Raw genomic sequence first — 24,938 nt, forward strand, 5'->3', positions numbered from 1 at the left:
CACAAAACCCCAGACGTCCAGACCTGGTCCCTGGATGATGTCGCTCACTCCCATTATTCCCTTTAAAAAAGCCAGCATACAGGGGAAAGAGCTAGCTCTCTGTTTGGAAAAGTCAGGCAGTCTGTAAACCGTGGTTCAGCGTGCATTCCACCGCTCTTTTGCACTGTGCGTTCCACTCTGCCAGTCTTGCTCTCGACCTTGAGCCAATATCTCGCCTTACGCGTTTTGTAAATCTCCAGTTCACTTTCTCAGAGGCCAATGTCGGGACATCGGTTTTAGGACTTTTTTATTTTCCATAATTTACAGCGACAAGTGCCTAAATAAAATGCTCCAGTAAGCACTTAATTGGAAAATAAAAAGGGGATTAAAAACTAACCACCAAAGTATGTGTTCAAAACATCAGTAAAGAGGTACAAAAAAAATAAAAAAGAGAATACGTATACATCACTAAGAACTGAATATTTGCTTGGACCTCATTCCCCCAAACTGCATATATTAAATTCATTCATAAAAAGCTTGTGGTATTAACAACCCCATGTCATTATTTATCTAAAGTGGCAGTGCAAAAATTATACAAAATATTCATAAGGTCCTGAATGGTAATTTACTAAAAGTGACATAGCTTGCTTGGGGCTAAAAGTAAAAATCTTTCCACACAATGAAAAAAAAAAAAAAAAAAACTATGAAGAAAATATGTAAATATGGCCCTGTACTGATAATGACTGTAAGAAGAACTTTATGTTCTCCTCTATGTTGCTGTTACTGGTAATTGATGCTGTGTGGTCACCATGGAGAATTGATGCTGTGTGGTCACCATGGAGAATTGATGCTGTGTTATCAGCTGGTACCTGGCTGACTCCAATAACATGGCCGCCGTGGCAGCTGGCGACATTTCCGGCAGGAAGTGCTCTTTGTGCGACGGCAGATTCCGTTTCGTCACATCCGGATTGCTGCTCTTCCCGCAGCGGACTCGGCACAGGCAAGATGTCTCGAGGCTCAATAGAGATCCCTCTCCGGGACACGGACGAGGTAATGGCGGAGGGGTACATTCCCCCCACTGACCGGGGGTGGGGACCAGTGACCTGTGCCCTCCCACCCCGACTGACCGCAACTACCTCTGACTCTACTTTGAGATCCCTCCATACTGTGACCCCCAAACTGTGCTCCTCCACCTTCCCCAGCTCAGCCATGAGATCCCCCCCATACTGTGACCCCCAGCTCAGCCATGAGATCCCCCCATACTGTAACACCCAGCTCAGCCATGAGATCCCCCCATACTGTAACCCCCAAACTGTGCCTTCCCATCCCCGACTGACCGCAACTACCTCTAACTCCCAGACACTAAACTGTGCCATGAGATACCCCCAAACTGTGCTCCTCCACCTTCCCCATCTCAGCCATGAGATCCCCCATACTGTAACCCCCAAACTGTGCCTTCCCATCCCCGACTGACCGCAACTACCTCTAACTCCCAGACACTAAACTGTGCCATGAGATACCCCCCAAACTGTGCTCCTCCACCTTCCCCATCTCAGCCATGAGATCCCCCATACTGTAACCCCCAAACTGTGCCTTCCCATCCCCGACTGACCGCAACTACCTCTAACTCCCAGACACTAAACTGTGCCATGAGATACCCCCCAAACTGTGCTCCTCCACCTTCCCCATCTCAGCCATGAGATCCCCCATACTGTAACCCCCAAACTGTGCCTTCCCATCCCCGACTGACCGCAACTATCTCTAACTCCCAGACACTAAACTGTGCCATGAGATACCCCCAAACTGTGCTCCTCCACCTTCCCCATCTCAGCCATGAGACCCCCCCATACTGTAACCCCCAGCTCAGCCATGAGATCCCCCATACTGTAACCCCCAGCTCAGCCATGAGATCCCCCCATACTGTGACCCCCAGCTCAGCCATGAGATCCCCCCCATACTGTGACCCCCAGCTCAGCCATGAGATCCCCCCCATACTGTGACCCCCAGCTCAGCCATGAGATCCCCCCCATACTGTGACCCCCAGCTCAGCCATGAGATCCCCCCCATACTGTGACCCCCAGCTCAGCCATGAGATCCCCCCATACTGTGACCCCCAGCTCAGCCATGAGATCCCCCCATACTGTGACCCCCAGCTCAGCCATGAGATCCCCCCCATACTGTGACCCCCAGCTCAGCCATGAGATCCCCCCATACTGTGACCCCCAGCTCAGCCATGAGATCCCCCCCATACTGTGACCCCCAGCTCAGCCATGAGATCCCCCCCCATACTGTGACCCCCAGCTCAGCCATGAGATCCCCCAGCTCAGCCATGAGATCCCCCAGCTCAGCCATGAGATCCCCCAGCTCAGCCATGAGATCCCCCAGCTCAGCCATGAGATCCCCCAGCTCAGCCATGAGATCCCCCAGCTCAGCCATGAGATCCCCCAGCTCAGCCATGAGATCCCCCAGCTCAGCCATGAGATCCCCCAGCTCAGCCATGAGATCCCCCAGCTCAGCCATGAGATCCCCCAGCTCAGCCATGAGATCCCCCAGCTCAGCCATGAGATCCCCCAGCTCAGCCATGAGATCCCCCAGCTCAGCCATGAGATCCCCCAGCTCAGCCATGAGATCCCCCAGCTCAGCCATGAGATCCCCCAGCTCAGCCATGAGATCCCCCAGCTCAGCCATGAGATCCCCCAGCTCAGCCATGAGATCCCCCCCCCCATACTGTGACCCCCAGCTCAGCCATGAGATCCCCCCCCCCCATACTGTGACCCCCAGCTCAGCCATGAGATCCCCCCCCCATACTGTGACCCCCAGCTCAGCCATGAGATCCCCCAGCTCAGCCATGAGATCCCCCCTATACTGTGACCCCCGGACAGTGCCATGAGATCCTCCATACTGTGACCCCCAGACTGCCATGAGATCTCCCCTATACTCCTAGACTGGGCTATTCGATTTCCCCATTCTGTGTTATGAGATCCCCCCCATGCCACCTGCTCAGCCATGAGACCTCCCAAAACTGTAATGAGAACCTCCTGTATCCCTGCACCTACCTACAACCCAGCCATAAGATCCCCTCCTCAACTGTGAACTTCCAACTCAGCCTTGAGAACTCCTCATACCTTCAATCAGTGACCACCAGACTGTGCACCTCCACCTACCCAAAATAACTTGAAGAGCCCCTTCTGACCCCCATGTGACCTTACTCCTTCAGCTAGAACTGAATAATATTTGGTATAATTTATTATATAATGGAGCGTAAGAAGTTTGCCCAACATATTTTTGTTCCTACACATATTTAATAAATTACACTAATATGTGAACTTATGGGAATTTGGAAGAAAACTTTTGCTGTTCGACATAGTCAGTAAATACTTCGTCACCAGAATCTGCAATGTTGGCTCTTGTCAATTTTAATACAGAAATATTACAAGCAAATAATTTTAGTAAAGTATTGTCACATCTCACTTTGTCACTAGGCAATGCTAACTTCAAAGTTCTAGATTTGGAGCAGTCTGCAAAAAACTTTATTGGTTTCCACAACCATTGCTCTGATTTCCTTACTATAACATATGCTTGTTTAGTATTTACCTTACTGAATGTGTGTCTAATTTCCTTTAAAAAAAAAAAATCACAAATGTGCAGTCTTCTTAATGGCAGTAGGATTCAGCTGTGGGACATTCTGTGAGCACACACCGTATATATGTATTTTTTTGGTAACTTTTACAAATATAAGTTTGATGCTAAATCTCTGGGCTAATAATGGATACTCATAAATCTTAAAGGAACACTCTGGCTTTAACTATAACAGATTTATTTTTAAATTAGAGTGTTCCTTTAAGATTTATGAGTATCCATTATTAGTCCAGAGATTTTGCTACTACTGAAAAAAACGCTGACTTTAAATATAACAGATTTACTTTTAAAATTAGAGTTTTTTTCAGTAGTAGCTTTATATTATAGGTCCCTTTTTAAATAATAAAAACAAATACATTTACCTGTAATCCAGAAGTGGTCCCATCGGTACACTCTGTGCATGATGACACAGAAGAGGCAACAACAAAAAAGACCGTATCAGTCCACCAAAATCCTTCAAGTGATTTTTGGTGGTTAGTGTCCCTTTAAATATGGGCATAGTTTGTTGAAATATTAAGTTATCTGTGTATTTTGTAGACAGTTGATAACTGATCAGTATTATTAGTGCCAGCAATCTTTGCTGCCTTTGGCATTTTAATGAGCGTGAATATTTACGAATCCCTTGCAGATCACGACAGCACGTCAAATGTAATACGTTTAAAATCACGTCTCTGAATACAGTCCATTAACCAGCCCGTGCGGATCCTGCTCGGAAACCTTTGCAAATGGAGTATTAATTTTTTCGGTAATTGGTTCTCTTTCCAGGTCATTGAACTTGATTTCGATCAGCTACCGGAGGGGGATGAAGTTATAAGTATTTTGAAGCAGGAACACACCCAGCTGCACATATGGATCGCCTTAGCGGTGAGTGCTCCTATGACAGACCAAGAAATAAATGGTCTGCTTCTAACACTGTACAGGAAGTCCAATATCATGCTATGAGATTAGTCTGGAGCAGTATGACTTTAGAGCTGGCTGCAGGTCTAGCAGTCCTTCAAGTGGATTCTTGGATACCGCTGGCATAATAGTGCTTTGAATGTTGGTCCTTCACCCTGTGCCATATGGCACAATGTGTTCTCAATGTGGGTGATTATGTGGGGTTTGTGAATAATAAGCTAGTGGGACTTATGGATAGAACACATTCATGGCTGATTTACCTAATTTCTGCCCAGATGTTAAGGGCCATGGTTGTATACTGTGCGGCAGGGGGTTCTTCTGGTTTTATTTGTTTTGGGTTTTTTTTGAGGGGAAAGCTAAAAATCTGTTTTATTCACTGTTCTCCCTAGCTGGAGTACTACAAGCAGGGAAAGACAGAGGACTTTGTGAAGCTGCTGGAAGCGGCACGTATCGATGGCAACTTAGATTACCGGGACCACGAAAAAGACCAAATGACATGTCTGGACACCCTGGCAGCTTATTATGTGCAACAGGCTCGCAAAGAAAAGAACAAAGACAATAAGAAAGAGCTGATCACTCAGGCCACACTTTTATACACCATGGCAGACAAGATCATCATGTACGACCAAGTGAGTAGCACATGTTCTATTGAACAGTACCCAGTGTTGTGGCATTATCTATAAGCAAATCGTAGTCTGCGGCCATTTTTTAGAGGCATTGAGCACCAATGTCTGTGTGCTGATGCACGGTGTGAGCGCCGCTGTCTGTGTGCTGATGCACGGTGTGAGCGCCGCTGTCTGTGTGCTGATGCACGGTGTGAGCGCCGCTGTCTGTGTGCGGATGCACGGTGTGAGCGCCGCTGTCTGTGTGCGGATGCACGGTGTGAGTGCCGCTGTCGCGCGGTGTGAGCGCCGCTGTCTGTGTGCTGTCGCGCGGTGTGAGCGCCACTGTCTGTGTGCTGCCGTACGGTGTGAGCGCCACTGTCTGTGTGCTGCCGTACGGTGTGAGCGCCACTGTCTGTGTGCTGGTGCATGGTGTGAGCGCCGCTGTCTGTGTGCTAGATGCCCACTGTCATGTTATCCTTTTGAAGTCATCACTTCTACAATCTTTACTATTATGTTTACTTATCCCTGTATATAACTAGTGTTTTTGTGAGCTGTTTAAAAGTAAAATTAGAATTGAATCCACACCTGTATATCTGGGAACCAGGCTGCTCCACGTTTGCTCCCTGTCAAACACTGTTATAAGTTCACCCTTTGTACCTGGCAGTCAGCACAGAGAGTAGACAGAGAAGAAGGGAATAAAACAATGTTTCTATTTCTCCTCTTCATTTGTAATGTTTTTCATGGTCGTGCCTAGACTGGCCTAAATGATGCTGTCATTTGTTAACTCGTTAATATAGATTTAAAAATAAAACCGCATCACATGAACAAAAAAATAACAAGTTACAGGCGATTTTCAATGTCCTCCTCAGTGGTGTAAATTCCAGACATATACAGTTGCCCTTTAAATACATGCTGGCGCTTTATTAATATTTATTTACAGAACGGTTTTGTGATCATCGTCGCCGTGTTTAGTAAGCAACGTTTTTTTAGTTCCATAGAAATTTTGTTTTTCTTGCAAAATAAAAGCTAATTTGCTGTGAAGATTTCCATTTCCCTTCTGAACGCACAGGTTTGACTCTTGATATTGTTCCTGCTCCCAAACCCCAAATTCGCTCTGGTTACAGTAAACCGCTCCCTCCTGTTACAGTAAACGGCTCCCTCTTGTACTTTGTTAAATATTGTTTGTAAGATACAATTCAGAGATCACTAAGCTTGTAACTACTCTTGTCCAGAACCACTTGTTGGGAAGAGCTTGTTTCTGCCTACTGGAGGGAGATAAAATGGACCAGGCCGATGCCCAGTTCCACTTCGTACTCAACCAGTCGCCAAACAACATCCCAGCTCTGCTTGGTAAGATGTGTAATATGTAGCCAATGGGAGCCAGCCGCGCCGTGTGATGGCGACTTGTGCTGCATTGTGCGAAGGCTTTCCTTTTCTGTTCCAATCTGCGAATATTTGTTTCCTTCTTATAGGTAAAGCCTGCATTTCCTTCAACAAAAAGGACTACAGGGGAGCTCTTGCCTATTACAAGAAAGCTCTGCGAACAACCCCAAACTGCCCCGGTAAGTCTCCTGGTAAATGGCGACAGAATTGCTTCTGGTTGATTGGCTGAGGAATTACAGTGGAGAAACCCCAAGCTGAAGATGATCTGTCCCTTTCTCAAATCATAGGTGTAGTGAACCTTTAATTAAAAAAACTGTTTGTTAGAAATCCACTTTATGCGATAGTCACTGGAAGCAGCCATTTTAATTGCTTATACCAGGTTTTGCAGCATATTCCTTCATGTTACATTTATGTTTATCAACCACTGAAGTAGTGTATGGAGGATGGGTTTATCTGTTCCGAAAATTCTTCCATTGTGTCACTAAAACATAATTTCCCGTCTGTCTTGCAGCAGGTGTGAGGTTAGGAATGGGCCACTGTTTTGTCAAACTGAGCAAGTTGGATAAAGCTCGTCTGGCATTTGGACGAGCTTTGGATCTGAATCCTTTGTGCGTCGGAGCCTTGGTTGGATTGGCTGTTCTGGAACTTAACAACAAAGAGGTAGGTGGGAAGTACAGGAAATAGAACTCGTGCATGTGCACTTACCCAATTTCATTGTACTAGAGAATCTTGGAGAAAATGAAACCAATTACCGTATATACTCGAGTATAAGCCGAGTTTTTCAGCACATTTTTTGTGCTAAAAAAACCCAACTCGGCTTATACTCGAGTCAATAGTCTGTATTATGGCAATTTGCATTGCCATAATACAGACTGGGGCTGTGGGGGCTGCAGAGATCTTACTTACCTCTCCTGCAGCTCCTGTCAGCTCTCTCCTCCTCCGCGCCGTCCGTTCAGCACCTCGGTCAGCTCCCAGTGTAAGTCTCGCGAGAGCCGCGGCTCTCGCGAGACTTACAGTGTGAGCTGATAGAGGGAGCTGCACGGACGGCGCGGAGGAGGAGAGAGCTGACAGGAGCTGCAGGACAGGTAAGTTACAGCTCTGCCAGCCGCCCTCTCCCCCCACTGAACTACCAATGCTGGACCACCAGGGAAGGAGCCCCCCTCCCTGCTATGTATCAAGCAGGGAGGGGGGACGAAAAAAAAAAAAGAATAATAAAAAAAATAATAATAATTAAATAAGAAATAATAATACAAAAATAATAATAATGAAATGAAATAATAAATAATAATAAAAAAATGTAAAATAATAAAAAAATTTTTTAAAAAAAGGTGCCCACCCCCCACCAAGGCTCTGCAACACACACACACACACACACACACACACACACACACACACACACACACACTGCATTCATACACACACGCTGCACTCATACACACACGCTGCACTCATACACACACGCTGCACTCATACACACACGCTGCACTCATACACACACGCTGCACTCATACACACACGCTGCACTCATACACACACGCTGCACTCATTATACACACACTGTAAATAAACAATTAATATATTTTTTTTAGGATCTAATTTTATTTAGAAATTTACCAATAGCTGCTGCATTTCTCGCCCTAGTCTTATACTCGAGTCAATAAGTTTTCCCAGTTTTTTGGGGTAAAATTAGGGGCCTCGGCTTATATTCGGGTCGGCTTATACTCGAGTATATACGGTAGCATAAAATGCCAAATTGGTGCCTTTTCAGAGAGTTACTGATTTTAGCTCTGCTTGTTGAAATAACAAAACCACAGGTTTATGTAGCCTGCTACTTTTTTAATTAAACGGTTTACAATTCACTGTTCCTTTTTGTACTCTGCTTAGTGCACTTTTCTTTTTAAAATAGTTTTTTTCTTTTCTTTCCCCACAGGCTGACTCTATCAAGAATGGTGTCCAACTACTCTCCAAAGCCTACACGATCGATGCTAGTAACCCAATGGTTTTAAATCACCTGGCCAATCACTTTTTCTTTAAGAAGGTCAGTATATAAAAAGCATTTTTTTCCTCACTGCCGCTAGCTGTTTACCATGGATTTTCATTTTCAGGTAATTTACAACCTGCATCCGGTGTGTTTTATTTATATATATATATATATATATATATATATATATATATATATATATATTTTTTTTTGTTCTCTTACTGTGGATACAATAGTTGAGATTTTCTCTGTTAAAGTAGATTTGTGGCTAATTTACCTCAGTAATTAGTTGGAGCATCTTCTATATTCTGCTCTCACTAGTTATGCGTGCGCTTTGCAGCTTATTAATCAGATTTTTAATATTGAATTGGTGAGGATTGTTTTTGGTTGTAAATGATTTTTAATATTGAATTGGTGAGGATTGTTTTTGGTTGTAAATGATTTTTTTTTAATGCAAATTTCAGGATTACAGCAAAGTGCAGCACTTGGCTCTCCACGCGTTTCACAATACGGAGGTGGAGGCCATGCAGGCAGAGAGCTGCTATCAGTTGGCCAGGTCATTCCACGTGCAGGTAAGAGGCTGATAGGATGTAATACATCATTTTAAAGACTTGCTTAAATAGCAAGCAGGCACATACAAACCAAGGTTTCACATTCAGTGTTTTGACAGTTGATGCTCTCTAAAGCGCTTTACGTTACAGAAATATAAACAAGGGGGTATAATAGGTGCTCACTCCAATACACAATAAAAGTAGGCTGCGGTACCTAATGCAAGGATTCCCAACCTTGTAACAAAAGGATACAAAAAAAAAGGAAAGGAACCGCGCCCCAAATGGTGATTATTATGTAAAATATGTACGTATTTTTTACATAATAATCACCATTTGGGGCGCAGTTCCTTTCCTTCTTTTTTGTATCCTTACGTTACAGAAATAAATCATACTACCTGTGTCACAGTGCATCAACATTTTGTCACCTTTTTAATAGAAAAAAAAATACACAATCACAGGATGTGTAATCAATCTGTTGGTTGGAGTTAAGCGTCATCCTAAGGCTAAAATAATTGATGTTTATTTTAGAACCTACAGGTAAATCTTATAGAGTAACATCGACTGGCACTTTTTTTGGCATGGTTACTATTTTTAACATTATCCTAATCTTCAAGTTTAAAATTCTTGCCCGAATTTCACAGATGAACATAATTAGAGATAAATGGACGTTTGATTTCCCTTGTGCAGTTCGCAAACTTAGAATTTCTTGATCATGCTGTGCCCTGCGAATTATAAACCAGGTCTCACTTCTTCTCTTTTAGGAGGATTACGATCAGGCGTTCCAGTATTATTACCAGGCCACTCAGTTTGCAGCTCCCTCATTTGTCCTTCCATTCTTTGGCTTGGGCCAAATGTATATTTACCGGGGTGACAAGGAGAACGCTGCTCAGTGCTTTGAGAAGGTGCTGAAAGCTTACCCCAACAACTATGAGACAATGAAAATTCTGGGCTCGCTTTACGCGGCATCTGATGATCAAGAGAAACGGGACATTGCTAAGGTAAGTGTGTGTGGGAATACAGTGCACCTTCTACCTCTGCCCATACACTGCATTGACAAAGGCAAAATTCTGAATACATATTATTCTGAAAACAATATTTAAGATTGAAAAGCAATCTTTAAAATATTTTATTCCTGACCCTGTAGTGGTAACACTATTTAGGTTCCTGGCCCCCTCTTGCTCCCTTAAATAAGGTAAAAATGTTCCTTTATTCCAGTGCCGCGATGATCTGCTGTGCTGGCCCCACCTCCTTCCCTGAGATGATCAGAACTGACTATCTCAGCCAATCCAATGCTTTCCTATGGGAAAGCATTGGGAGGCTATTGCATATGTGTGGCAAAATGCTGTGCTGCCAAATCAGCATCTCCTCATAAAGGTGCGTTGAATCGGTGCATCACAATATGAAGCACTGACCCTGGAAGCACCTCTAGTGGCTGTCTAAGTGACTACCACTAGAGGGGTCCCTAGGCAGTAATGTAAACACTGTCTTTGCGTTTATAGCATGTCTTTGCAGGATTTGTAATGTAGACACCAAAACAACTATATTAAGCTGTAGTTGTTCTGGTGACTACAGTGTCCCTTTAATTGGTGTTGTAAAACTGTAACACTATCTGAAATGTGTGATTGATTTCCCACCCTGCTGCCATTGCAGAGTCATCTGAAGAAGGTGACGGAGCAGTATCCAGATGATGTTGAAGCCTGGATTGAATTGGCTCAAATCTTGGAGCAGACCGACATTCAGGTACAGACGGATTGCCATACTTGTCATGTAATGTGGCTGGCGTCATGGTGATGATTTTTTATTTTTTTTCACTCTAACACTGCTTTATATTTCTAGAATGCCCTGTCTGCTTATGGCACCGCTACCAGGATCCTACAGGAAAAAGTACAGGCAGATGTACCACCAGAGATCCTTAATAACGTAGGCGCTCTCCATTTCCGTCTGGGAAACCTGGGAGAGGCAAAGGTAATGGTCTGATCTGTTGTCAACAGCTTTACGTTACGAATTCTAAAAATCTGCCCAATAATACAATCTCCTATACTCTCCTCCCCGAAATCGTATATTCCTTAATTTGCTCTCTCTAAAATTTGTAGAAATATTTCCTGGCGTCACTGGACCGTGCCAAGGCAGAAGGAGAACATGATGAGCATTATTATAACGCCATCTCTGTCACCACCACATATAATCTGGCGCGGCTGTACGAATCACTGTGTGAATATCATGAGTCGGAGAAGCTGTATAAAAATATTCTGAGAGAGCATCCCAACTATGTGGATTGTAAGTCCCTTTAATATTCCTGCAGCACTTTTGCCTTGAAAGTGATCATCTTGCCAGTAAAGTAGAACAGTTTGTCTCTCAAAATTGTGCGGTTTTACTTGATTAATTTGCACATTATATTTATGAAGAATTCAGTCCTGTGAATTGATTGAATTTGTGGATTTTCCTCTCTTCTTTATAGGCTATTTACGTCTAGGAGCCATGGCCAGAGATAAAGGCAATTTCTATGAGGCCTCTGATTGGTTCAAAGAGGCACTTCAGATTAATCAGGTAAGACACAAGATTGGGTCTTTCTGTGTAGTCTACCACAATCCTCTGGGCTTCTTAGAGTTTCAACCCATTGAGAGAATGCTTTAGGGTCCACATCAGTAGAAAAGGGCTTTCTTTCATTCATGGGTTTATTTTTCATAACAAAGACTAATCTTTCAGAGTTTGTCCGTGGGGCTTCTAGTAGAGCTATATTGCCACTGTAGGTGCCAGACTTGGTTTTCCAGCCCAGTGAAGCAAGGATAAATTGGTCGCTAACCAACACGGCAATATTTACCGTCTCTATGGGAGTCTCCAGTCACAGTAAGATGACTTCAAGAGGCCTGTGGACATAAAGATTTAAACTCTTGAGTTTTGTTCTAGAATTAAAACGCAGAGCAAAGACTATATTTTATGAAATATATCACCTATAATGGAAAGCCAATTGTTCCTTTTAGCTGCGATAGAGCCTTTAAATCGTACTGTAGTATATATGGTATCTCTGATTGTTGCCAGATTTATTTTCAGTGATCTGATAACTTGGCTCCTTTTTTTTTTCTCCTATTTGTCACGTTGATGGGTTCCAGGATCACCCCGATGCTTGGTCTTTGATTGGAAACCTGCATTTGGCCAAACAGGAATGGGGACCAGGACAGAAGAAGTTTGAACGAATTTTAAAGCAGCCTTCCACGCAGAATGATACCTATTCCATGTTGGCTCTCGGGAACGTGTGGCTGCAGACTCTGCACCAGCCATCCAGAGATCGCGAAAAGGTATGTTCTGCAGGTGGAATAAATGTACCTTGTGTCTAATCGCAGAGAGCACTCCTTCCACCCTGACTCAGCTCATTTATTACCAGTAACCAAAGAGCAAAGTATCCCTGTCCGCTTATTACAATCCTCCTGTAATAATCATTTTAAATCTCCTACAATTCCCAGGGTCTCAAAAATGGCTCAGGAGAAGCAGATCATGTCTCCAGTATATATGGCGTTTTATTTACCCATACGTCATACAGAATTCTATCTTACTGTAGGCGCTACTGGGGTTAATTACCCGTGATTGTTCATACTGCCATAAAGCTCCAACAAGTACCGGAACAGTGTGTAAACTACATTGAGAACAAAGAGTGATTCATGACCAGTAGTTGGACAAATGATCTCTTCATGATTCTGGCAAGTTTAGGTTTGGAATATGAACTTCCCAATTAGCATCAATATATACTGTGTAACTGTAATTACTGCTCTTCATAGAGTGCTTTATAATGTATATAGTAAACCATCGAGCTGGCCCTGTTTATTCTTTATTCCGCTTTATGAAATTGGGGACAATGTCTCTGCACTTTTTCTGCCTCGGCCACTGTTATTGCCAGCATTTACTTCTTACAGGAAAAGCGTCACCAGGATCGTGCTCTGGCCATTTATAAGCAAGTCCTGAGAAATGACTCCAAAAATCTATTTGCCGCTAATGGCATTGGTGAGTAAAGCTCGGATTGTTTCTGTGAAACTAGTTCAGCGCTGGATACATTTTCATAGTATCTAGAATCTACGGCCAGCATTTAGGTGCCAGACAGTCTTTATATTGTAGGTGTGGTGTGATAAAGAACTAAACGTTTAAATAATGGAGAGGTTTACCTTGACGTGGCAGGTGGACATAAATTCTCATGGCCATTGGAGCAACTAAATAACCTCCATTTGTTTAAATATGCATAGGGATTTGGGTAGAACGCTGGTAACTTGTTTCTTTATTTTCATTGTCAGTACAAATACAAAATGATTCTCACTCCTCTATGGCGACTGGCCCTTCTTGGTTGGCACATACTGACATGCTGGGGGAGTGCTCCATTGATAAGGAGCAGAGGACCACTCGGGCCCTGACACTCAATCCTATGCTTCGACTCTCTGTGCTGCACACATTGATTATGCTTGTCACGCTAAATTTGACCACTTCTGCTCTTATTCATTCATTAAAGGAGCTGTTCTGGCACACAAGGGATATGTAAGAGAAGCACGTGATGTTTTTGCACAAGTGCGAGAAGCGACTGCTGAGATCAGTGATGTCTGGCTGAACCTGGCCCATATATACGTGGAGCAGAAACAGTACATTAGTGCGGTTCAAATGGTAAGACGTGGTCCATCTTTACAGCCAATTAAACTGGTGGATAAGCAGAATAACGTGTTCTGTGCTGAAGTGTTGCATTTTTCTCTGTGAATTTCCCAATCTTAGTGGCGTCACACTCACATCAAATTCATTTTTCTTTGTGTCCAGTATGAAAACTGCTTGCGGAAATTCTACAAATATCAGAACACAGAGGTTCTGCTGTACCTGGCTCGGGCGCTCTTTAAATGCGGCAAACTTCTTGAGTGCAAACAGATCCTGCTCAAGGTAGATACTGGCTGAGTTTAGATTCAAACCTGTGGCTCATATAATGTTATGGGTGAAATATTTACAGAATTCTTGATGGTTGTATTTCAGGCCAGACATGTAGCACCCAATGACACAGTCCTGATGTTTAATGTGGCTTTAGTGCTCCAGCGACTCGCTACCTCGGTGCTGAAAGATGAAAAGAGTAACCTAAAGGAGGTGTTAAATGCTGTCAAGGAGCTGGAGCTGGCCCATAGGTAAAGAATCTTGGAAAAAACGTATATTCACTCTTCCACGACAATCTGCTGCGGGGGGTATGTTCTACAACTCTATTAGAAAAAATGGGAAAGCCAGGATTGACTCATGGCTCTCTGCAGGAAGCAGCACAGAAAGGAACTTTAAATTGTGTTATTATATTTTGTTTTGCGTTATTTTAAGTAATTCCATTATTTATCATCTACACAATGCATTTAAAAATGGTGGGGACGCCAAGGCTGTAGTATCTGTTAGTAAATGTGATCAGTATTAAAGGAACACTATAGTCACCTAAATTACTTTAGCTAAATAAAGCAGTTTTAGTGTATAGATCATTCCCTTGCAATTTCACTGCTCAATTCACTGTCTTTTAGGAGTTAAATCACTTTTTTTCTGTTTATGCAGCCCTAGCCACACCTCCCCTGGCTATGATTGACAGAGCCTGCATGAAAAAAAAACTGGTTTCACTTTCAAACAGATGTAATTTACCTTAAATAATTGTATCTCAATCTCTAAATTGAACTTTAATCACATACAGGAGGCTCTTGCAGGGTCTATCAAGCTATTAACATAGCAGGGGATAAGAAAATCTTAATTAAACAGAACTTGCAATAAAGAAAGCCTAAATAGGGCTCTCTTTACAGGAAGTGTTTATGGAAGGCTGTGCAAGTCACATGCAGGGAGGTGTGACTAGGGTTCATAAACAAAGGGATTTAACTCCTAAATGGCAGAGGATTGAGCAGTGAGGCTGCAGGGGCATGTTCTATACACCGAAACTGCTTCATTAAGCTAAAGTTGTTCAGGTGACTATAGTGTCCCTTTAAGTTATTTTCATAGGAGTCAAGTGATGTGCCAGTTTAACTAACATGAAACCCGCTTTCTGTCTGTATATGTAGATACTTCAATTACTTGAGCAAAGTTGGCGATAAGATGCGGTTTGATTTGGCGCTTGCAGCTACGGAAGCCCGGTAAGATTTGGTATTTGCTCTTTGTAGATCCACCATTTATCGTTTGACTTTACTGTAATGTCCTCGGTGGGGATCGAACTCATATCTCTGCGTATTTAAACATCCAGGCAATGCTCCGATCTTCTGAGTCAGGCTCAATATCACGTAGCGCGTGCTCGCAAACAGGATGAAGAGGAGAAGGAGCTCCGAGCTAAACAAGAACAAGAGAAGGAAGTCTTACGGCAGAAGCTGCTTAAAGAACATGTTAGTATTTATTGCCCCAATCTCTTACCTGTCTCACCTATTGCATGAGGAGGGAGTAGGTCCTGGTTATTGACACATAACGAGAAGGAACTTGTGTTGTCGGTCAGTCTATGCAGCCAATATCAGACATTTTATGAAATATTCTCCCTAAAATATAGATTCACTCACTGTAGAAAAACTGTTAAGACACATCACCTATTCATATTTTTAGTGGACATCTATAAGGAGAGTAGAAAATAACAGAATAATATTGGGTTAATTTGTCAAGTATATCGCTCACATAATCTGTCACAAAATTTTACAAATCAAGGGGACCGTCTCAAACATAGGCCTTGGTTTCATATTTTTTTATAAGCTTTCTCAAATGACTCTTTTCAAAATATTTTTATTATTTTTTAAAAGACATTATATATATATCAAAATAATTATGAAAATATTAAATAATTTTAAATGTTTACGCAAAATTATTAAATAATTTTAAATGTTTACGCAAAATTATTAAATAATTTTAAATATACAAAAATATTATACCAAGGCAATAGAGGTCCAATTCTGCTTCTTTCTGTGGAATAGTGGTTGCATGCTGTTGGACAAGGACAAGTGGACATTCACACGATTACCAAGAATGCCATAAAAACAAAGCAGTTCAACCAGTTGCTGTTCATATTATTTATATCGGCACAGGATTTCACGTGGATAAAGCCAAGGGATTTTATTATGCCACATTTTCTGTTGCCTATAGTCCCCAATGAAAAGAAAAGATAGGCTTTTTTTTATTTTTTATTCTGTGTCCAGCAGCAACGTTTCAACCCTAAGGTCTTTTTCAAGCTGGCCCCGGGTTTGGTTGCATTGATTTTTTTGGTACGTTTCCTGTTACCAACTTCTTGGCATGGCTCAGGATAAGTAGTGGTTTGGACAGCTATCTCCTTTAAGTCAGGATTTGTGCCACGTCGAAGGAGGAATATGAGGCTAGATTACGTGTGGGGTAAATACTAAACCTTCCATACTCCACAATGAGAACATGGCCAGTTCTGTCCTCTTTAAACCAGAATATTACCGGTATCATTCGAAAGTTGCTGATATAAATGGGAATCTTTACTTGTTCTCTGCTCCTGAACCAATGGATTTAAATGGTTTGTCACTTTTTTTTTTTCCCCTTCCAGGAAGAGAAACGTCTGAAAGAAATTGATGAGCAGAAGAAGCTTCTGGAACAGAGAGCTCAGTATGTCGAGAAGACCAAGAGCATTCTGGCCTTTACCGGAGAAAGTGAAACTCCCAAAGAGAAGAAACGAGGGGGTGGCGGACGGGTAATGCTAACCTATTAATTGCAATTGTGATAAATAACTCCACATTTTATATTTTATTAATTGTAACAGTGACTGGTAACAGTCTTTACATTTTATTATCTGTATATGTGACCGGTAACGCAGTCTTTACATTTTATTATCTGTATATGTGACCGGTAACGCAGTCTTTGCATTTTATTATCTGTATATGTGACCGGTAATGCAGTCTTTACATTTTATTATCTGTGTCTGTGACCGGTAATGCAGTCTTTACATTTTATTATCTGTATATGTGACCGGTAATGCAGTCTTTACATTTTATTATCTGTGTCTGTGACCGGTAACGCAGTCTTTACATTTTATTATCTGTATATGTGACCGGTAATGCAGTCTTTACATTTTATTATCTGTATATGTGACCGGTAATGCAGTCTTTACATTTTATTATCTGTGTCTGTGACCGGTAACGCAGTCTTTACATTTTATTATCTGTGTCTGTGACCGGTAACGCAGTCTTTACATTTTATTATCTGTATATGTGACCGGTATTTTATTAGCCATGGATGAGGCAGATTGTGGGTCAGAAGTTGGGTTTGGATTTTATAGTACATCATGCACAAACCCTGTGTGATGTTGCCATTGTAGTTTTTGTAGAAGAGGGTCGCCGTTATCTTCTAAAGCAATTACATATATATTTATTTTCATAATGACATAAACCTTGCCTAATGAGTAGTTGAAACTTGTCATAACAGCTTCACTTTAAAGCTTTTTTTAAATTTTGTCTGAGAGTAAGCATCCATTGCAGGCCGACACCATATCAAGTTACTGTGTTCAAGGCCGCGGTTTGACCTCCAACAAACTGTTTGTATCAAATGTGACAATCATATAATACGTGCTGTTTGTTTTTTATTGCAGCGCTCTAAGAAAACAGGAGAGTTTGAAGAGTTTGTTAATGATAATTCTGACGAGGAACTCGCTCCTAGAAAGAAAAAGAGAAAGAAGGCCAGCAGCAGCGAGAACGAGGGAGGAGAGGAGAATAGAGAAGGAAAGAAGAATAAGAGGAAGAGAAGGTACCGTGACTGCACATATTTTTATTACGTGGCTGACAGAGGTTTTTATATGGTGGCCTTAAATAGTGTGTCGTTCATACAGATTAATACAGAGCGCACGTACATACTGTAGCTGTTGAAAATGTTATTTGATGTTCTGAGTGTACACGCATACCATGGATTTTAATCTGTATTACGGGTTCACTGTTTAAAGGGACACTATAGACACCAGAACAACTACAGCTTATTGAATTTGTTCTGGTGAGTAGAATCATTCCCTTCAGACTTTTTTCAGTAAACACTGTGTTTTCAGATATTATGCAATGTTTACATTACTGCCTAGGGATACCTCCACTGGCCACTCCTCAGATGGCTGCTAGAGGTGATTCCTTGGTCACTGCTGCACAATGAGCGGCACTGCCATTCAGTGTCTCCACCCTCTGCATGGAGACACTGAACTTTCCTCATAGAGATGCATTGATTCAATGAATTTCTATGAGGAGATGCTGATTGGCCAGGACTGTGTATAGCTTGTCCTGGCTCTGCCTCTTTGACAAGCTCAGCCAGTCCTATGTGAAAGCATTGTAATTGGCTGAGATACTCTCTTCTGATTGTGTCAGCCAAGCAGGCAGATCTGGAGCAGAGCCAGCAGCAGCAGACTGGAATAAAAGTAAGATGTTGTTATATTTAGAGAGGCAAGAGGGGCTTACTGGGGCTAGATGGTGGTTTTTATGTATTCCTGACCCTATAGTGTTCCTTTAATGTTGTGATTTTGGAAACATTGTCATAAACTAAGTTGTCTAATTATATCTCCTTAGACCACAGAAAGCTGAAGGATCTGATGATGAAGAACAAGAAAAAAGACCTAGAAAGCGCCCACCACCTAAAAAGAAACAGGTATATTTATAAAAGCATTTTTTTTTTTTTTTTTGCTTCAACAGTTCATTTATTTATAATTAAAGGGATACTATAAATGCCAGGAATAAAAAACAACTTTCTTTTCCTGACACTATAGCTCCCTCTACCTCCCCCTTCTTTCTGCTGCCCCTCCCCCCAATAAGGACATTGTACTCAGACCACTTCAATGAGCTGAAATGGTCTGGGTGCCTATAGTGTCCCTTTACTACTGAAGACACGGTGCTCCTTCCTCACCAATCATTTCTTTATGAATAGTTAATGCGTAAGTGCAGCACTTACACTGTTAATGGGCTGTATAAATTCATAGACACTGTGTCTGTATTATGAATGTTGATGAGTGAAGGTTCAGCAAAACTCATAATCGTTTCTAGAAATCACTAAAGAATATGTCCTTGTTTTTTACTCCTTTTTAGCCAATCAAAGTGGACCGTACACCTCCTTCCATGCGTGGGAAGATTAAATCAAAGGCCATCATATCCTCCAGTGACGACTCCTCCGATGAAGATAAACTCAAGATTGCAGATGACGGGTAAGATTTCAAATGTGGGGTTTACTTAATTTGGCATAGAGATATTGCAATACTCTAACAATTAAAGAGACTCACTCTGGCACTAACCTGTCGCAACAGGCAAAACCGGGACATGCTATATTTTAGGTTGCAAGTGTGCTACTTGCTTTTATTGATGAGCTAGAACCTAAGCAAGCATCTCTGGACCTACTGTCCTTTTTTCAAAAGTTTGTGCCCAAAAGTGTTTTTTGTTGTTGTTTTTTTTCTTTCTTTCTTCTTGGCATTAACCCAGTAAAGATGTCCCAGTTGTTGAGTGAGTTAGTAGTGATATTGATAATTTTTTGTGCTGAGAATTGCTGGTCACACTCCAGCTCCTACTCCTCCTCAGCCAAGGCTATTGTAATGTCACGTTGTGCCGGATAAGAATGCACATACATAAACAAGTCTGACATCATTCCAGGTTTATATATGGGTCAATGGCATTTAAATAAAGGAAACTGACTTCCTACTTCAGGGCCATGGTTTTAAATCCTCACGTTTTTGCTGTTGCTAAGTAACTAGCAGTTTCTACGGATTGTCCAAATTATGCTATACAGCTTTTGGCTTGTCACGCATGCGGCTGGCAGTATGTAATGAGTGTCATACAAAATGCCAATGGTGTGAAGGTTTGAGGGAAAGCGCGAGATGTCTGTTATTAATCTATCACTAATTTTGGTTAATTTCTCCCAAAAGTTAAACTTGTAAATAGTTGATAGTTGCATAAATATGGTTCTCTTATGCTGCAGTATTTAATAATTTTTTTTTTGTTTGTTTTTTTAAGACATGCCAGAAACAGCAACAGCGACTCAGACGAAGGTCCCAAAAAAGCAAAAAGAAAGGTTATGTCTGATAGTGATTCTGATAATGCGAACAAATCGGGGAGTGAAGCTGGCAGCGCCCGAGGATCACAACAGTCAGATTCAGATGATAACGGCCCTTCGCCAAAAAAGAGACAAAGATCCGATTCTGGATCAGATAACGATTCAGTGCGATCCGGGCGAAGCCGTTCAGCGGGTTCTGACAATGAGTCTCGAGCTGCATCCCGTAGTGCTGGGTCAGACAGAGAATCGGACAACGAAGGCTCGGGCCGGGGTTCTGGGAATGGGTCAGAGCAGGAAATTTCTGCCAATGACAAGTCAGAGCACGGATCAGACGACAGTGACTAAACCTGAAATTAGTGCCGTGTTTTGCACTGAATGTAAATATTGATTTTTCAAATTGATACAAAACGTGTACTGTTTTCTTACGGATAAATGCTGTGATATGGGGGTGGGGAGACTTGTATTATCTTTTCTATCCCAGCATGCTGCGGCATATTGAGTTTTTCAGGAAATAGGGTGTCCGTATCATACATGGACATTTAAAGGGAAGGTGACATTCACTGAAAACAATGTGGAGTGGCTTCAGGCATATTACATGGTTTTCGTCCCTGTGACATTTATTCAAAATGATGTGCTTCCTTCCAATTTTTTTTATTTTTATTAAGCTGCTGGGTTTATATGACTAAGCCAGATCCCCTTTGATAATATTTGCCATTTTTTTTATATAAGGGGCCAATAGGTTATCTGCAAAGGGACTATTACCCTGCAATGACCAGGCTCTTGACACAAATGGCATCTCCACTATTGTGCTTTTTTGCAACCGTCATAAATGGCAACTAAAGTCAGTGTTACAAGGCAAGGAGGGGGGTTCTGTGGCGTTCATGTATGCAAATTTCTTTAAAGCAGAACTGTCACAATTGAGATGATTGCTCATCATGAGGGCTGTACTTTTAACACGGTTGCATGCCAATGGCACTACATCAGGACTACCTGAGCACATGTTCCCAGGGGATCGTAGGACCAATGAATGTGACCTACAGAGAAGTTACAGTCCTGCTTTATCTACTGTTTTATGTAAAATATAAAATACATCTCCCAGTGCTGCGCTCATTGTGTTGCTATCACTGGAGTAATGCTAGCTCGATCCGCATTCGTTTTGCTACTTTTTCTTTTTGGATAACAGTCAGTCGGGTTGTCTGGTAGAATTGAGTGCCAAATGTTGCTTTTTGAGACGTAGAACTGATAATGAGCGACATAATATGAAGGCGCTAGATCGGTCACATTTGTCAAAGGATCTTCTGACAAATGAAATGTTTTCTTTTTTGTTTTTTATATATTAACTAGTGGAATAATTAAACATTTTTAAGTAGCAGTAATGCTTTTGGTCAGGTACCTGTTACTCTGTGACGTTTTTGCTCTGATGGGATGCGAGGAAACATCCTATCACTCATTTCACTTTCTTCCCTGCAAGCTTTGTGGTTGACCAGGACATTGCTTGAATTGGTTAATTAAATGTGGAGATTCGAAGAGCAGGGAGCGAAAGTGCAAACATAAGAAAATTTGATTTCTGATTAATAAATGCTGTATCATAATATTTGTGTTTTTATTTCTATTACATAATGTTGTATCATCAGTTTGGTAGCAAACCATATCTGTGTGGCATTGAGGAGTTTTATGCAAAATGCCTTAAATATAAATATATATTTTTTAAATGGTTGGTTATGATGTCATAAGGGGTCCTTCTGCAATATATCTTTGAAATGGGGGTGGAGCATGTATATGCCCCCTTTTAATCATAAGGTTACTCAAAGCACCATAAAACACAAAGAAATGACCAATGGACATAAAATCCAGAGGACAAAGTAAAGTCCCTATATGAATATAATGTAGCTAAAATTACATTTATTTATATATGTTTAAAAAGGAACAGCAATTGTACCCAAACTTGAATCTGTTTTACAATCAACCTAGCTTTTTGCCTTCATTACAATATTATTTTTTCAGACTGCGACCTTGAAGTCGATTCAGTGGTCAGCAACTTCAATGAAGACTTGGCTATATAATGGTTTTTCAGAGACATGATCCCTCTGCTATCATTAGGTTATATGATTTATTTGCTACAGTGTATATATTTCCTTGATGTACTATCCTATAGGTATTAAATTGTTCTAACTCTCTGTGAGTATATTTTTTTTACTCACCACAACAACCTTGTAACCTATATATGATTAGGATTCATAACTGTCTCTATCTTATCATTACTTTAACAAGCAGCCTCCATTGCTCCTTAACCCCTTCTCCCCCATTTCTTACTTAGCGCTTATGAGCTCCCCTTTATTTTGTGTTTATAATTTTCCTTTTTTGTGTGTTTTATGTATTCTGTTTCTATGGCTACCACCTATTAAGTTCCATTCACATACTCTAGACGCCTTAGGGGGTCGCCCCCCTTTTTTCTTTGTAGTTACTCTAAGCACCATAAACAATTCATCTTATCAAAGTGGCTATGGTGCAAATACCCTGTCCCTGTAACTCTCCCTTCTTTTTAACAATGTTTCATTCTGGAGAGAACTACTTTTGGCTTCTCTGGTGTATAGGACCACGTCTCTGGGCTGTGAGTCAGCCATCCGGAATACTCATATTCCTCATAGCTGTCAGACAGCCATCAGTTGCTCAGTGCTAACATTGAAAGCATAGATTTATGCGGCTGTGGCAGAATGTAAGGATTTACGTTGCATCTTTCTATCGAATCCATTTTGCTGAATTAAATTCAGACTCCTTTTAAGTGGTCACAGAGTTTCCGTAGAGGTGTAGGTCTATCCAGTAAGTAGGCTGTAACAGCTTAATACCTATGACTAGGTGAGTTACAAGCACACATGATTATACACTAAAGTGAGAATAGTCTTATCCATACCTATAAAGCACTGAACAATTCTAGCCCCTCTTATATCTCTTTACAGATCCATAGCTATGCCCCTTCTCGGTCTCTCCGCTCTGACCGTGACCTTCTCCTGTCCGCTGCTCGCGCCCGTACGGACAACTCACACTTGCAGGACTTCTCGCGGGCGGCTCCCTTCCTATGAAATAGCCTGCCTACCGCCATCAGACTCTCCCCTAGTCTTCAATTGTTTAAGAAGTGCCTTAAAACCCATCTCTTTAGGAAAGCTTATGGCCTCCCAGAGTAACCTCTACCTCACATACCTGTGCCTTGGTCTCTCCTCCAGCTCTGCTTCAACCCCAATTTAATTGCCATCTCCTGTCCTATTGTGTTTTATACCCCACCTCCTATAGAACTTACAGTCCTCTTCAACCTACTGTTCCTGTAAGTTTTTGTAATTGTTTCATTTATTGTTAAAGCTTCCCCTCTTATAATATTGTAAAGCGCTACGGGATATGTTGGCGCTATCTAAATGCCAATAAATAAATGGTCGGGAATTTCATATTTAAAGTAACACTATAGTGTCAAGAATAGAATGTCCTGACACTTGTAACATTACTAGGCACAAATGTAAAGTGTTTACATTACAATGTCTGCAGGGCATACTATAATCACCAGAATATTAATCAGTATTTTTCTTGTGACTATACTGTCCCTTTAAGGCCAGAGTTGCTGAAAGCGTAGATTTTTTTATTTTATTATTATTATAATTTTTTTTCCAGTATGGCTGTTTTGATCTTAAAGTTGAAATTCACTTTAAATTCTCACTTCAGTGAATAACCCTGCAAGTGAATTTTTAAAATTTTAGAGGATTTTGTTCCCAGCTCAGCTATTTGGCCTTTAATTTAAAATTCACTTTGAGTTCTCGTTATAGTAAATAGTCCTACCAGTCTCAAAGCTTCTGTTGCTTGTGCGATTTTATCATTTATTTAATTTATTACTGGCATTTATAAAGTGCCAACATATTCTGCAGCGCTGTACAAGTGGGAGAATAATACAATATAAACAGACCGATACAAAAGGTAGGGGGAGTCGGGGAACAGAGTAGCCATTTGTTGCACATATTAAAATATTTACCTATTAGCCAGATTATTAATTACTACAGGTAACTGCAAGTACAAATATTACAGTAGTAAACTATAAGTAAAAATGGTAACATTGTAATAGTACATTAATATGTAGTAAAAAGGTGGAAGGAATCCGGTGAGGTATCCTCTGAATCCCAGTCCATACCTTAAAACTGCAGTGTTCAAATGAAGATTCTCGCAAAGATGGAAGTCTTTGCCGGCATTTGATGTCTGCGCGGCCAGGTGGCCACATGGAAGGCCAGAGATGGGCGCTCGTAATGACGTCTGCGGGTGGTTGGCCTTATCCACGAGGCCACTAATTGTGCTGCCCGCTGGTAGGCCACCCCCCTGTCTACCAGTGTTGTGCAGAAGTTCAGGCACAGCTGGTCTAGGGCCACTAGAGGATGGGATGGGGTACGGCTGACCGCGGTCTTTTTCTTTGGTCCTAGCTGGGCGGCCATTTTGGCTGGGTCTCAGGTGCCCCGTGCGTTTGTGAGTTGCGCGGTCGGGGTATCTCGCTCACAATTTCAGTTTGCCTGGATCAGGTAAGTATGGATTGTGTCAGTCGCTTAGTGGTGCCGGGATATCCCTCACCGGCCAGGGGGGGGGTAAACGGGGTCTTGAGGATTGTAGTGCTGTCCCGCTGAGCTGCTGGCGCGGAGGTCGGCCGCCTCTCCCGCGCTTGCATACGTTGGTAGGCCGCAAACCTATGTCTGCTTCAGGTCGCCTCTCCGAGTTCAGCGATCCGGCAAGTTGAGTCTCGGGGATCACCCCACTACCCTGCTGCTGTGTTTTAGAGGGTTCGGTATGATAATTTTAGGGATATGTCGCTTATTTGCCGGTTTTCGCACGGAGCTCTGGTTCAGTGCGACCAGTCTGCTCGGCAGTCAGGCCCCGCCCCCGTCAATTCTATTTTTATGGAAATTCTAA

The 24,938-nt window shown here is 41.9% G+C and overlaps 1 protein-coding gene across 2 annotated transcripts; it reads left to right on the forward strand.

Moving 5' to 3' along the window:
- The first annotated feature begins 923 nt into the window (after positions 1-923).
- Positions 924-21,598, forward strand: CTR9 (CTR9 homolog, Paf1/RNA polymerase II complex component). Of its 2 annotated transcripts, none has more exons than XM_063437865.1 (25): positions 924-1,029; positions 4,384-4,482; positions 4,905-5,144; positions 6,353-6,470; positions 6,593-6,682; positions 7,015-7,163; positions 8,434-8,541; positions 8,949-9,056; positions 9,797-10,033; positions 10,686-10,775; positions 10,872-11,000; positions 11,129-11,312; positions 11,494-11,582; positions 12,146-12,331; positions 12,944-13,031; positions 13,528-13,676; positions 13,824-13,940; positions 14,031-14,176; positions 15,071-15,142; positions 15,250-15,385; positions 16,549-16,692; positions 17,587-17,741; positions 18,539-18,617; positions 19,052-19,167; positions 19,967-21,598. In XM_063437865.1, exons 1-25 carry the CDS (start codon positions 985-987, stop codon positions 20,349-20,351), a joined length of 3,459 nt encoding a protein of 1,152 aa, XP_063293935.1. In that variant the 5' UTR covers positions 924-984; the 3' UTR covers positions 20,352-21,598. The 2 variants fall into 2 exon arrangements, with proteins under 2 accessions (XP_063293935.1, XP_063293936.1); XM_063437866.1 differs by having other exon boundaries at positions 7,018-7,163.
- The last annotated feature ends 3,340 nt before the right edge of the window (positions 21,599-24,938 follow it).

This window comes from Pelobates fuscus, chromosome 12 (genome assembly GCF_036172605.1).
Source record: "Pelobates fuscus isolate aPelFus1 chromosome 12, aPelFus1.pri, whole genome shotgun sequence".
In the NCBI taxonomy this organism is placed as follows: Eukaryota; Metazoa; Chordata; class Amphibia; order Anura; family Pelobatidae; genus Pelobates; species Pelobates fuscus.

Coding starts and splice junctions, on each gene's coding strand:
- CTR9 (XM_063437865.1), top strand. CDS start 985: ATGTCTCGAGGCTCAATAGAGATCCCTCTCCGGGACACGGACGAG. Junction 6,471..6,592: donor CAACATCCCAGCTCTGCTTG/GTAAGATGTGTA, acceptor TCCTTCTTATAG/GTAAAGCCTGCATTTCCTTC. Junction 19,168..19,966: donor CTCAAGATTGCAGATGACGG/GTAAGATTTCAA, acceptor TGTTTTTTTAAG/ACATGCCAGAAACAGCAACA.